The following is a 12,498-nucleotide window of genomic DNA, read 5'->3' as shown; positions in this document are numbered from 1 at the left end:
TATTTCGCTCTGTTTGACATCAGCTTGGCTTTGTTGGAACAGTATTGAGAGTTTTGGGCAAAACACTTTAAAACAGAACAAGACGTGCAGAACAATGTTGAAAATGTAGAGGAAAGCACTTAGTGTGTTGGAAGTTTGGTAAAATATGACACATGTGTAAAGGCTGAAGAACTTGGGTACAAATAAAACAAGATTATGATCACATCTTCAATCAGGAAATATAAGGGAAGTACAATTTAATCTTCTGCAGTGGAAATTAGATCTAGTATTAGAAAATGGTTTATGATTTGAGTGTATAGGAGCAACTTAGTTACCTTCTTCCATCCCATCATCTGTCTCTTTTCATACCTGGTTCTGGTCTTATTTTTCATTCTTCATTTTTCAGCATCCTACTCACATTATATAAGTCAGCTAAATAATTTCAGTGTCAGTATGGAAAGACAAATACAACTGTGTTTTGAATGCCACTGGGTATTTTCTGATCTGCACCTTCTGCTTTAGGTCTGTCCATATATCTTTTTTCAATATGGTTATGACAGTGACAGTTTATGCAAAGAGTCACTGAATATACTTCTTACTGAACCATTTATTCAGTACTTTCGGTGGTAAACATGAATGTATGAGATCTGTGACTCATGGTTGATTTCCAGCCATCACAGAACTCCATCCTTCTCTGTCTGGTGAATAAGCTGGAGTGACTGTGTTTGAGTAGATTCTGTCAGCCAAATCCACCCTTGGGGCCACCTCAGTGATTTGACTTAGCCAGGGATGAACTGAGCATTGTGTTTCCTGATATCAGTCATTTGTAATGGAGGATTATGTTGTAATTGTGTGTGCTTGGCATAGAAGAATGCCTAGTAATGAATTACTTGCACTTTTAGTGTTTTAAAAATAGATTTAATTGTAAGGTGTAAAAATAAGTCTGAAAGCTAAAGATCAGAGCTCCCTCAACTACACTTTCCATTTGTTGCTTTTACATTACACTGATTCTCATTGATTTAAATGAATACACATCAGAGAAGACAAAAAGGAACATTTTTCATTAACACAAAATAACTTATTTTTTAGTTTTAGGATCACCATATTCTGTGCCATATGGACCAACAAATGCTGAAATTCAATATTCACTTCTAATTCTCAAGCTGCAACCACTTGTTGCAATAGTGGGGAGAACTAGTAGAAATTTTACTATGCTAGTTTTTTACATCTAAAAGATCAGGTAGTCACTAGAAAGGAATGTACCATGGGGTAAAGAAGTCCTTGTAGGTTAAGTGCCAACCCCTGTCGGTATTTCTCATGGCACAATGATTTTAGAAGTGAGGAGGTGTTCACAAAGACTGCTCAGTGGGTGGCTAAATTTCTGTATTCCTGTATTTCAACATACAGTTTACTGCTATGCAGACTAACTTGAATCTAAGGTTGAAAATGAGCTCATTTCTTTATCTCTTAAAAAAAGCTGTGCTGTTATTTGTCCCATTTAAAAGCAAACAAACGAAAATCAAACAGCTTACACTACAATGTTGTGTGGTGGACAGCAGAAAGGTAAGTTGCATTTGCAATGGCCCCTGCAAAAATATCCTTTTTTTGGTAGATAGAAGATGGAAAACCAGTTGATCCTCTTGTACCAACCTGGCTTAATAACTGGGGCTTTTAAAAAATCATCAATAGCTTTTACAGTGCTAAGCAAAACCATGCTTAAAAAAAAAACCCAAAAAAACCAAAAAACCCAAAAAAAGTCAGAGACCAGCTTTTTATTGGTGAAAATCTGTTTTCAGTAAGATATCTGAAACAAATAGCTGTAGAAGTAGAGTATTATACAAATTCCAAGTCCATAGGAAAGCAAAGTATTCAGTAGTAAAAAAAAACAACTGAACTCTTTTAAGCTTTAATTAAAAAAAACCCTAAACTCTGATGAACACCCAGAAAACACTGCTTTTGAATATTTTCTTTTTTCAGTTCTCAATAAAGATCCTGATTTGAAAAAAATTGGGAGTCAGTAAGCACAGAGCAACTACTAAAGCAAATGCAGCTCTAATATATTTGGTTGAATTCTTCCCAACTATGATGATATTTGTCAGAAAAGCCCTCTCAGCTGAGAAAGAAAGGAAAAGTGAAGTGGGGAAGAAAAGTTCTTGGAATTTTTTTTCAGAAAAAGTAATAAAAAAATTTGGAAATATAGAGAGAGTAGACTCATCAGAGAAGCCTTAGACAGGAAGTTAGAGTGCTAAGGGACTTGGGGAACTCTGGGCCGTGTGGAGATGACATTGTCCTCATCACTTGAATACCAGTCAAAAATTTTAGACAGCAGTTGACCTTATTCTTCCTTTTTGGACAGATGACGCTTTCCAAATGATGCTGGTGGTGCTGCCAGCAGATTAATTTATAGATCTTCAGATAAAACTTTCCCAAGCTCAGCCAGGTGATCAGTCAGGGCACAGTGCAGAAAAATGGCTATTGATGCTTTTCCTTTCCCCTCTCAGAACATTCAGAGCATCTTTCTGCTAATCCTTCTCTGGACTCAAGCTCAATTCTTTCTTCTGCTGTTTTCATAGGTCTCTCTTCACCACTGTTTCATTGTCTATAGGAGGCAGTTTTCTATATGAGGGACAATAAGGTGTCTCATCAACCCCCTGGTGTCATGTATTTCTTTCTTTCCATTTCTATCCTGCACTTCCGTTGCTTCTGTCAATGTTTGTTTTCTTTCCTTTCACCACATCAGATGTGCCCAGTGTGTCTGTAGGTACTGGTCCTCTTGTTTTGAGAATCACATGGCTTCTCAGCTGTCATCTAGGCACTTTATTATTTTCTTTTATACAATATTTTTTGAAAGTTAGAAAAATGAGCAGAAAATAGAATAGTAATTATCAGATAACGTCTATCTCAGCCAGATACTTTTTTCCCCAAGGGCAATATGTAGGAAGGTGTAAGGTAATCAATGATGAGCAGAGTTTTCTTAGCACATGGCTGTAGAGCAACACTGGGAAAACTCACTGTGAGAGTAAAAGACCTTTAGAATGTAGTGGCTTTTCTTCACTCTTTTTGAGAATATTTCCCCAGAAATGTCTATGTTACATGCATTTTGGGTGATCAACAGTCCCTGTGAAAATTGTTGTGGCCTAGTTTTTGCTTGGGTAGAAACAACACTGGGGGTCTGCTCACTTTTTCTCTTTATATGGAAGTGCCTACGATTGTTTTATTTGTTTAATTTTAAAGCACCAAACTGCGTAATGATATTTGTATTTACTTTGATAACCAGAAGTTAGTAAATCTTTAACACTTCCCTATATCTTAATTCTTCTTGGAAAAATTCAGATCTTTTAATGATCATTCATGAATGCAAGTGGGGCAAGCATTCTAAGATATTCTCAAATCATAGAAAAATACAGAGAAAAGAAGTCTAAAAATTGAATAGAAATACAAGGAACACGGTGTGGAAATTTCATAATATTTGGGAAATGACACATTTCAATGCAAAATGTAGCAATTTGCAATTAAAATTTATTCTAATTGTATTCCAGGTACTCTATATTTATTACTTGCCTAAGGAAATCCTACTTCTCTCCTTTTGGCTGCGATCTTTAACACCACAGCATTTATATTTATTTATTTATTCCCACAAAGATCTGTGAGTTTTCTTTTCCTGATAACTGCTTGAAAGTTACACTTAGACTTGGGACAGTACTGGATATGTACCTGAATCCTGCCCAAAGAAACGTGTAGGGTTTAGAACTGGCCTGATCCTAATGCAGTGGAATTCCACAGAAAAAGTCTCAGTCAGCTAGGAGCATGGTCTTGGATGAGCTTTGATGAGTTGTTTTATCAATGAATTCCACATTAATACCAATGGTGGGGTTTTTTTGTTTGTTTTGTCCAGCTTTTACTATCATTTTGTGTAGTTTTCTTTTTCCCCACCTCAAGAGAATTTTTAGTATGGAATAATAATTTGTTAAATCAGAGGATCTTTTACTGTATAGGCACTCACTATAATCTGAGAAAGACATCAGGACACCCAGTCCTTATATCTATAAATGAGCTAATTAAATTAAATTAAATTATGACTATGACCATGTAGAGACTTTTAGGAGCATTGGGTAAAAAGAAGTGAGGTGTAGTACTGGATGTATGGGAGGACAGTGAGGATGGGAGTTGGGCAGGTGATTGTGCTCACTTGTATGAGAATGTTTTCTGTGGTAAGAAAAGTGGATGTTGTCCTTTCTTTAAGGATGAATATTTTTATTTACATATGTGTGTATATACATGTGTGTGTCTGTCTGTTCTTGTCAATGCAGTGAAGCCAGCAATTTGTAAATGTTGAATAAATCTATCTACAGGATAAACTGCAGTGAACCTTCTAAAAAAATAGCTAACTGAATGATGTTTTCTGGATTTTCACCAAGTGTTCATTTATAGATGTAAATAGTGCATTGAGGGGAGTTAGGATAACCCACCAAACAGCATTGATACTACTGAAAAAATACAAATAAATCCCTGCCTTGTCTCCATGAGCATCCTTGTTCTCACTGCTGATCTGTTTAATCTTCCAGTTTTCTCAGGGATATATTTTCTGGAAATATGTTTCGGTTCTTTAAATTATTAATGTCATTAAAATTTATAATTTTCTGTCATTACCTCTAGGAAAATAGAGATTGTAATGTGAAACATAATTGTCTCATTTCACGATTTGTGTTATGATAGTTGAGCACAGCTAAAGCGGATTTAAGTATTCCCCTGAGCAATGTGACATGGTATCGTAAACTAACTGAAGTTCTGTGTGTGCAGATAAATAAACAGATAAACCAATTCCACAAATGACCAATATCTGTGTTTCTGAGACATCTTTGAAAGGCTGTGTATCACTTAGAGGGGATGCAAAATGTGTGTGGTGAGAGCTGAACTGAAGGTTTGGATGATTTGTGATTTTTTTTTTTGGTTTTTGGCCATTTGGTCTGAGTGTGCCTACCAAGGGATACAGCCTATTGGGTTGTGAGTTAAAGCTGTGCCATACAATTGTCTCTTCCTCTGTCTTCAGCTTAGACATGGTGTGTTGTTTTAAAACCCCTCAGATCCACAGGGGGGAAATCTGGAGGGGTCTGTAGAGCTTGTGGGTCTGTGTCTCCTTGCAAGGCTAGAAAATGCTGCCCAGCATTTCCTATTAAGCCTCAAAATCTTTGTCTCCTATAAGAATATATTTGTTTTCTGATTTACTGTTTTCATGCCACACCAGTTGGTCAGTCATTAATGCAATGAATTTCACCTTTTTCAAGGTTAAAAATTCACGTTCCTAAAAAAACAATGGGAAATCGGTAAAGAAGCACTAAATTGAGCCAAGATACAGTACTAGTCAACCATAACAAGTAATTATTATAACCCCATGGTTATTTCACTCACAGCTTGACAGAGAAAATGGCAAGAAAACAAAGTGGTTTTTTTCTTGAATGTTAAATGTTCAGGGCCAGGTCCACTTCTGCTGATGATGCATCACAAGGTGTGGGCCCTGTTGACCATGTACCTACGGCCAACTAGTTTGTAGCCCCCTAAACTGCAAGAGAGCCCTGTGCAGGCTGGGCACTGGGCTGGCCCAGCTGTGCAGCCAGGGCAGTCCAGCTGTGCTGGGGACAGGCTGATGTGACTTGCAGATGCTGCTGGTGGCCCTGGTGATGAGCTCAGATGGATGGCAGGTGCCTGCCTTTCCTCACAGTGAGCTCCTGCCAGGGTGAAAACATTGCAAGCTGCACTTTTGTTATGATTTCAGGATCATCTAAGCCTGTGATTTTCAAACTGGGTTGGAAAAAAAAAAAAAAAAAAAAAAGGTTTTGGTTTTGTGCATTTCTTTAAACACAAAATGTGTAAAGCATGGAGTTGAGCTGGTTTCAGTCTCGCTATAAGAGCAGTAGTAGGTTCAGGCTCCTTCTGGAGCTTGCACTCTGATGGATTAGGAGGGATTGGGGTGTAAAGGCCTGCAGAGAAACCAGAAATTGTGAAGCCTGGAAAGAAAAGCAGCCTGTCCTTGAGGTCTCCTTATATCTCATCCCAGATTATTCTGTGTGCAGAAACTGATGTTACTAAATGTGTCAAACCCCTCCATAAAGTTTCTCCTATTTTTTATTTCCTAATACAGACAACCTCAAAAGACTTCCATGAGTCATTATCAGGATTAGTCTGTAGAAATGATCTACTGTACTTGTGGGAAAAGTGCTTTCTTGTAATGTTGTTCACAGGTGAAAGAGCCATATTTTCTGAAGACTGTTATATTTTTCGATTGTTATTTTGTCCTGAGGATATAGTGAGGTCCTAGTCTGTCAAACTAAAGGTCTTTCTATATAAATTTCATTTCAAGGCTCTTTTTCTAAAATTTTTCTTAAGAAATCTATTGAGACCATTTTGGTGCTTTCCTTTGAGGAGCTACATCTGCAAAATTGTAGTATTGTCAAAATAGATGTTATTGTGTTAGGCTGTTGCTGTTTTATTTTGTTTCAGATGATGTATTAAAAAAACAGCATTGTTGTTACTAAACACAAAATACTGTTTGCCTAACATATGCATCTGTAACATTTTTCTCCTATTGTCTTTTAAAAAAACATTTAACCAGTAATGAAATAAATATATAAAATGTCTGGACAAATATATGTTTTTAAATGACTGTGTCTCCATTCACAGGAAATCACTGATAATGAAATATTAGAGTTGGTGCATAGTGCTCTGGGGAGGATGACAGTTATCCGGCAAATTTTCCCTCTGTCAAGGGACAACAACCAGAGGTGCATGAGAAACAACCACCGGATATCATCCCTGCTGTGTGATCCACAGGAAGGCTATCTTCAGATGCTGCAGGTCAGTAGCTGTGCACAGCAGAAAAATGTCCATCTTAGGAATTTGTCATGGGACAGTTTTCTGTGGCTGTATTAACTCACAGGAGGAAAGAAATGAATACAGATAAATCTGAGGATGTAACCCTTGGTCAACTGTTCTTGACTTTATTAATTTATTTTATTTCCCAGTGTTGAGTGCTTTAGGTGTGATGTTACATCCACAAAGTATCAGCAAGTGGTTGCACTAATTCAGAGCTGATTTTGCATATTTCATTCTCTTAAGAATCTTCTTATATTTGAAAAATTTTGTGCCATCACAGTCCTATGGCATTTCTGCTTGCTTACTGTATTTATGCTTATTAGACATCTGTTGTGAAAGAGTTAATCTGGGAGGATAATAGAAATCTGATAGGTATTGGGCTGCAGAGCATTTCATATTTAGCTAATGGACTGAATCAAGCCGATGTATTCAGTCTGTCCCTTTTCAATAGCCTCAGAAGTCATCAGCAGCTGATAATTGAGTGTGTAAAATATGCACTGCTAGTTCAAGTTTCAGGTTTTGATAACACATTTGACTCTGGTGTTAGCAGCATCTTGACATTTCTTGGCAATTTGTCCCAGATATCAGAATTTTTCTTCCAGTAATTTAAATATTATCTAATAGGTGCTATTTCCACTGATAGTGCAATAATTCAGAAACAAAGGCCTTGGACTTTCAATGGGACTCATGTGTTTTGGTGTACTTTAGACACAGTTAAAAATCTCATTTGTATCACTGCTGAAGGTGTTGGATATAGCTATAAACTTTAGTGGGACTTAAAATATAAACTCAGTTAAAACCATTTAATTGAAAACAGTCTTAAATGGGGATGGGTTGAGTGAGGACACAGTGGTTGAGCCTATGGGCTCTCCAGTGTGGGTGTGTGTGGTGGAGTCATCGAGAGGGGCTTGGTTAGGCTTGGGGAGGGGCTGTCACCAGCCTGGGCTGCTGCAGCCTGGTCAGGAGGGTGGTGTGGCGACAGGACCCCTGCAAGATGGAACTCCTGTCCTGGTCTGGAAGACTTTCAGATCAGGAGAGGCAGGGAGATTGTCAGGAAGGGAAGTGGATTAAGATTTTCCAAGGGATAGGGGTGTTAATTTTACTTATTTGCACCCTACTAAAAAGTTGTAGCTGCAGAGACTGAAATCCTTTAAGGGACAGATATGAACAGTTCCTCCTTGAGGAGAAGCTCTATTGGCTCAGGTTCTGTCCTAGCCATGGCAAAGTTTGGGAAAAGCCAAACACACCCCCTGTAGTTCTGAGCATGGCTGTATTCTTTCTGCACAGTGGAAAGTCTATGTCTGCCTTGGCTTAGCAAGAAAAGTCACTTTTGATCTTTGTTAGTAACTCTGAGGTATGCTGTAATGAGAACAAAGGCCGCTCATTTCAGAGGATCAAAGCAATTTCCAGTATGACGAAAAATTATCTATGCTGCACCAACAAATCACACATTGGGGAATAATCTTCCATTACAGCAGGATTTTGAGTATTTCTGCCTGTGCTGGTTTGTGCATAATCTAATTCAGACTCATCTGAAGGACTCATCTGACAGGCCTGTGAGCAAGTTCTAATTTGCAAATTTGCAAACTGGTAACTGGTTTGCTAGCATCAGCAGCATCATGTCCTGTTACTAAATTCCATTGATAAGGACTTCTGGATAAGGACTGTCTTCCTGCTGATTTTCAGATGTGGATTTTAGGAAACAAAACATTTCTCAGTTTCTATCTTCCAGAAACATTATGCCACCTTAGAAACTGTCTTTGAGAGAGTGGTATGGTAATGTTATGCTTTTCCCATTAGTTCCTTCTCTATGAACTTAAAAACAAGAGATATAAAGAAGTGCAGAGGTGAAAAGTTTCTAGCAGCTGATTCCATTACTTTCATGTCCAATTGAATTGGCATGAAAGACAGAGGGCACATGTGAGAGTTCTCCAAATTAACTGTCCCCAGTATATTTTAAAATGTTGATAGATTGAATACTGGATGCTTTTATCATGTGCAGTTACACCTGAAGTGCTCCATAGCTGCATTTATTTTTCATAGATTTTGCCAAAATACCTTATGTAGCACCTTGCAGACATACAGCTCATATTAATTTGAGTGTGACTGACATGTTATTAATGGTCCTGTAATTCAGGTACTTGCAATTTTCTGTTTCCTTTTTCCTACTTAAAAAAAATAGCAGTGACCTTTTGCTGTACAGAAGTACATCACTGAATTACCCCTGTTGCCAGAGGCTGCAGGAGCTCCAAGCCCCATGTCAGGCTGCATGAATCCACCAGAGGCAGTGACCGCCTGCCAGCACTGAGTCTTTGTGTTATTTTGAAGTACTTTGATAAACACCACAGCTTGGAAATCCCTGCCTCATTCTCCCTTGGGCAGTCTCATATTAATAATTGTTTGTTGTCAAGGTAACTTACCAGCTATTGTTGGTTAATTATTTATTTAATGACTTTGAAAAGGAATAAGCTAATCTCTGTCAACCTCTAGCTGTAGTATTTTTCTAGGGGAGAATTTAGCACTTTTAACAAGCTAGTGAAGAAAGAAACATTTACGTCATGGATTATTAACTTTGTTCTGGCTAAATTAATGAAAATCTTTTTGGAACGATTTTGTTCTCTGTGTCTTTAGTACCATATCCTGGAAGGTTGTTTTTCAGTGGGTGATCATCCCAGTTTGGCATTCTGACAAGCCTTTTAAAGATCAGGCTGTTCTGCAAGCTCATCCAAAAACTCATCTGTTCTGAATGCTTTGTGGAAATCCAATCTTATTCCATCAACCCACTTGTCAAAATTTTGCTCATGCCCTTATTTCTTGCACGTATAATATACTCAGCTGGGTTTCTGCTTCAAGTGGAGAAAAAGCTTTATAAAGTTTCCTGTCTTGATAATTTTATTTGTCTTCAGAGGACTGCATTTCTCTCTGTCTTATTCTTCAGGCAGGACTTTTTGTGTCCATCTCATTTACTTTTGGTAAATGGAAAAGACAGAGTTTAGAACTTGCTTTCTTCCATTGGCCACTGGTATCCTGTGGTTGGGGCCATCAGTGTTGTCAGTGTTGCCTCATCTGGAGAGAAAGCACTGAAGCACTTCAGAATTTATAGCTAAATCTAGTTAGTCCTAGTCAGACCTGGCATGTATCCTCACATGGCATTTGAATGGTATATAGTGGTATAATTGATATTAAACATTTTAGATTATTTCAGAAATATTCCTACAGACTCAATTTGAAAAACTTTTGCTTTATAACTTGATTATTTCCAAAATATTTCCCTTTAAGTATTAGTTTTCATGGCATTCTACAAACTTGATTTTTTATGAAGGTATTTATTTATTTCATCAGGTCAGTCACAATGCATTCATAAATTCAAAATCAGATTTTTATTTGTTTATGTTTTATTAAGAAATATTTCTCTTTAGAAATGTGGTTCCTGTTACTTTGTTTTTGCCTTTGCTTACCATTTATGCAGTTGATGAGTTCAACCAATGTAAGATTCTAAACATATTAAAATATATTACAGGGACACAGTGTATCTGAAATCATTCAGCATGACCCAAAATACATAGTAGGATTTAAAAGGAAAAAAGAAAACCCCAGCATACTGTCTCACAAAATTGATGAGGTTATTCCTGATTGAGAGTCCAGCCTTTCTGCTGAAGAACTATTCCAGGCATTGCTTGGACATATTTGAGGAGATGTTGAGAAGTGTGGGAGGGTATTCATTGAAAGAGCTAATCTTCTGCTTGAGTAAAATTTCCATTCTTCAGTGGTATGTCCATCAGATATCTATGTAGGCATCTCAGCAGTTGCTCCTACAAAGCTGGGTTTTTATTTCTGATCTATTTTCTGTTCGGGAATCGCTGCAATTTAACTACTGTAAGTGAACTTATTTTTTTAGGATGTGTTTGAGTGCCTAAACTTAAGGGCCTGATCTTGCAGTTTTGTCCAACTAAATGGCCTTATTCTCATTTGGCTTGTTAACAATTGTAGAGTGCTACTGAGGGGCAGTAAATATTGATTAAACCCTATTAAAGCATTCACTTTCTCCCATAAAGGATTGATGAGCCACATTTTTCCTTTTCCTCCAATGCAAACCTATATTTGCTATTCTCTTTAGCAATGTTTTATTTGGATTTTTGGCCAGATGTTCAGTCACAGTGAAATTGTTTCTGAGTACAATGTGAATGTAAAGTATCCTTGAACTGACTTTACTGCCCATTGCACAGCACAAATCTCTCCCCGAAGCTCAATGACGTGTGTTTTCTATAAGGTGTGTTAGCAGAAGAAATCATTAAAAACCCCAAAGCACTGCAGGTGTCCCATGGCAATGGGGGATTTGTGATCACACTGGAGGCTAAAACCCCACGTAAGCTCTGCAGTGGTCTTTTCCTCTCTGCCTCTATTGACTGCTGGATTTTTCTATTTGCATAATTATTTCATTGAATTTTTGTTCACTGCTCAATCAGGAAGCAGACACTAGCGGCTCAAAGAAAGCATCAGTACCTCCATTTTTCATTTGTAATTGCCTCTGAAACCTAATTTGTACCTATATTTATTTATAAATGAGGTAGAATAAAATTATAATCTTGTAAACTGTTTTGCAATTTCAGCATTTACCTCTTGTCCTTCTGTTTGACTCTTGGTTGTGTTCAGTTTTCTTTATCAAGGCACTCCTTCTAGACTTCCCTTGCATAGTTAGTGTTCTCTGTGCCAAGTTCCTGAGATGTTTAGTGAGTGAAGCCAATGCCTCCAGCTAACAAACTTGAGCATTACAGGGTAATCCAGGCCTTGTATCATTGTTGACATGTTGTTACAAAACATACTGGCAAAGAAAACACTCATAATGGTGTTAAATGCCCATAATAAATAGCTGAAGGACTGTGAGCATTCAGAGAATAGAACCTGTAGGAAGGGAAGAGTGTTGTGATATGTGTAACTGCATAAAGAAAATTAAAAAGGAAAGAAGAGCTGCTTATCAATTAAAAAGAGATTCTAGAGTTCAGTCTTGCAAAGAACTCTTTGAAAAGCTCATTGAGATACTTAAAATTAAAATGGGCAAAACACTAAATAATACAGTAGTTAGAATCCTTACTGTCAGACAGAAGGCTTGAATAATCATACAGTTGAGGCCTGTTTTTTTGTGGTTGTAGGAGAATTTTAGTAATATTATTTCATTTGCCTTAGGGATAATAAATAAATAGCCCTTTGGAAGTTTGAAGCTGACATTTGAGTCTCTAATGAATGTTTGTTTTTGACTGTGTTTCCCACGAATGCCAGACTGCTGGCTGTGATTTCGCTCTCCCTGAGCAGCAAGTGTGTATTTATAGCAGACACTGGTGTGCTGTCTCACGGTGGGCTCTGCCCACGAGAGAGCCTGATGGGTGTGGGCAGGACAAGGACAAACAGCAGCCAGCCCCAGCCTCCCTGGGGACAGCGGTGGCCGGGCAGGGATGTGGTGTGGCAGCCCGTGTGCCTCTGCCCAGCTGCGGCTGCTGAAGGGAGAGGCCGCAGTCTCCAGGAGTGGCTGGGCCCTGTCTCCTGGTGCAGGGAGCTGCCCAAGAAAGTGTGTCCAGGCTCAGAACCTGCAGGCACAGAACCTGCAGGCACACAACCTGCAGGCACACAACCTCCAGGCACACCTGGCTGAGC

At 38.1% G+C, this 12,498-nt stretch overlaps 1 protein-coding gene across 2 annotated transcripts in view; it reads left to right on the top strand.

Moving 5' to 3' along the window:
- Positions 1-12,498, top strand: part of GRID1 (glutamate ionotropic receptor delta type subunit 1) — a 497,344-nt gene that overhangs the window by 386,246 nt on the left and 98,600 nt on the right. For both annotated transcript variants that reach the window (XM_015633150.3, XM_019007270.2), the window contains exon 6: positions 6,658-6,831. In XM_015633150.3, coding sequence (XP_015488636.1) covers positions 6,658-6,831 — 174 coding nt within the window. The remainder of the gene's footprint in view (positions 1-6,657; positions 6,832-12,498) is intronic.

This window comes from Parus major, chromosome 6 (assembly GCF_001522545.3).
Source record: "Parus major isolate Abel chromosome 6, Parus_major1.1, whole genome shotgun sequence".
In the NCBI taxonomy this organism is placed as follows: domain Eukaryota; kingdom Metazoa; phylum Chordata; class Aves; order Passeriformes; family Paridae; genus Parus; species Parus major.
Note: the sequence above shows the minus strand (reverse complement) of the source record. Positions and strands in the feature narration are given on the sequence as shown.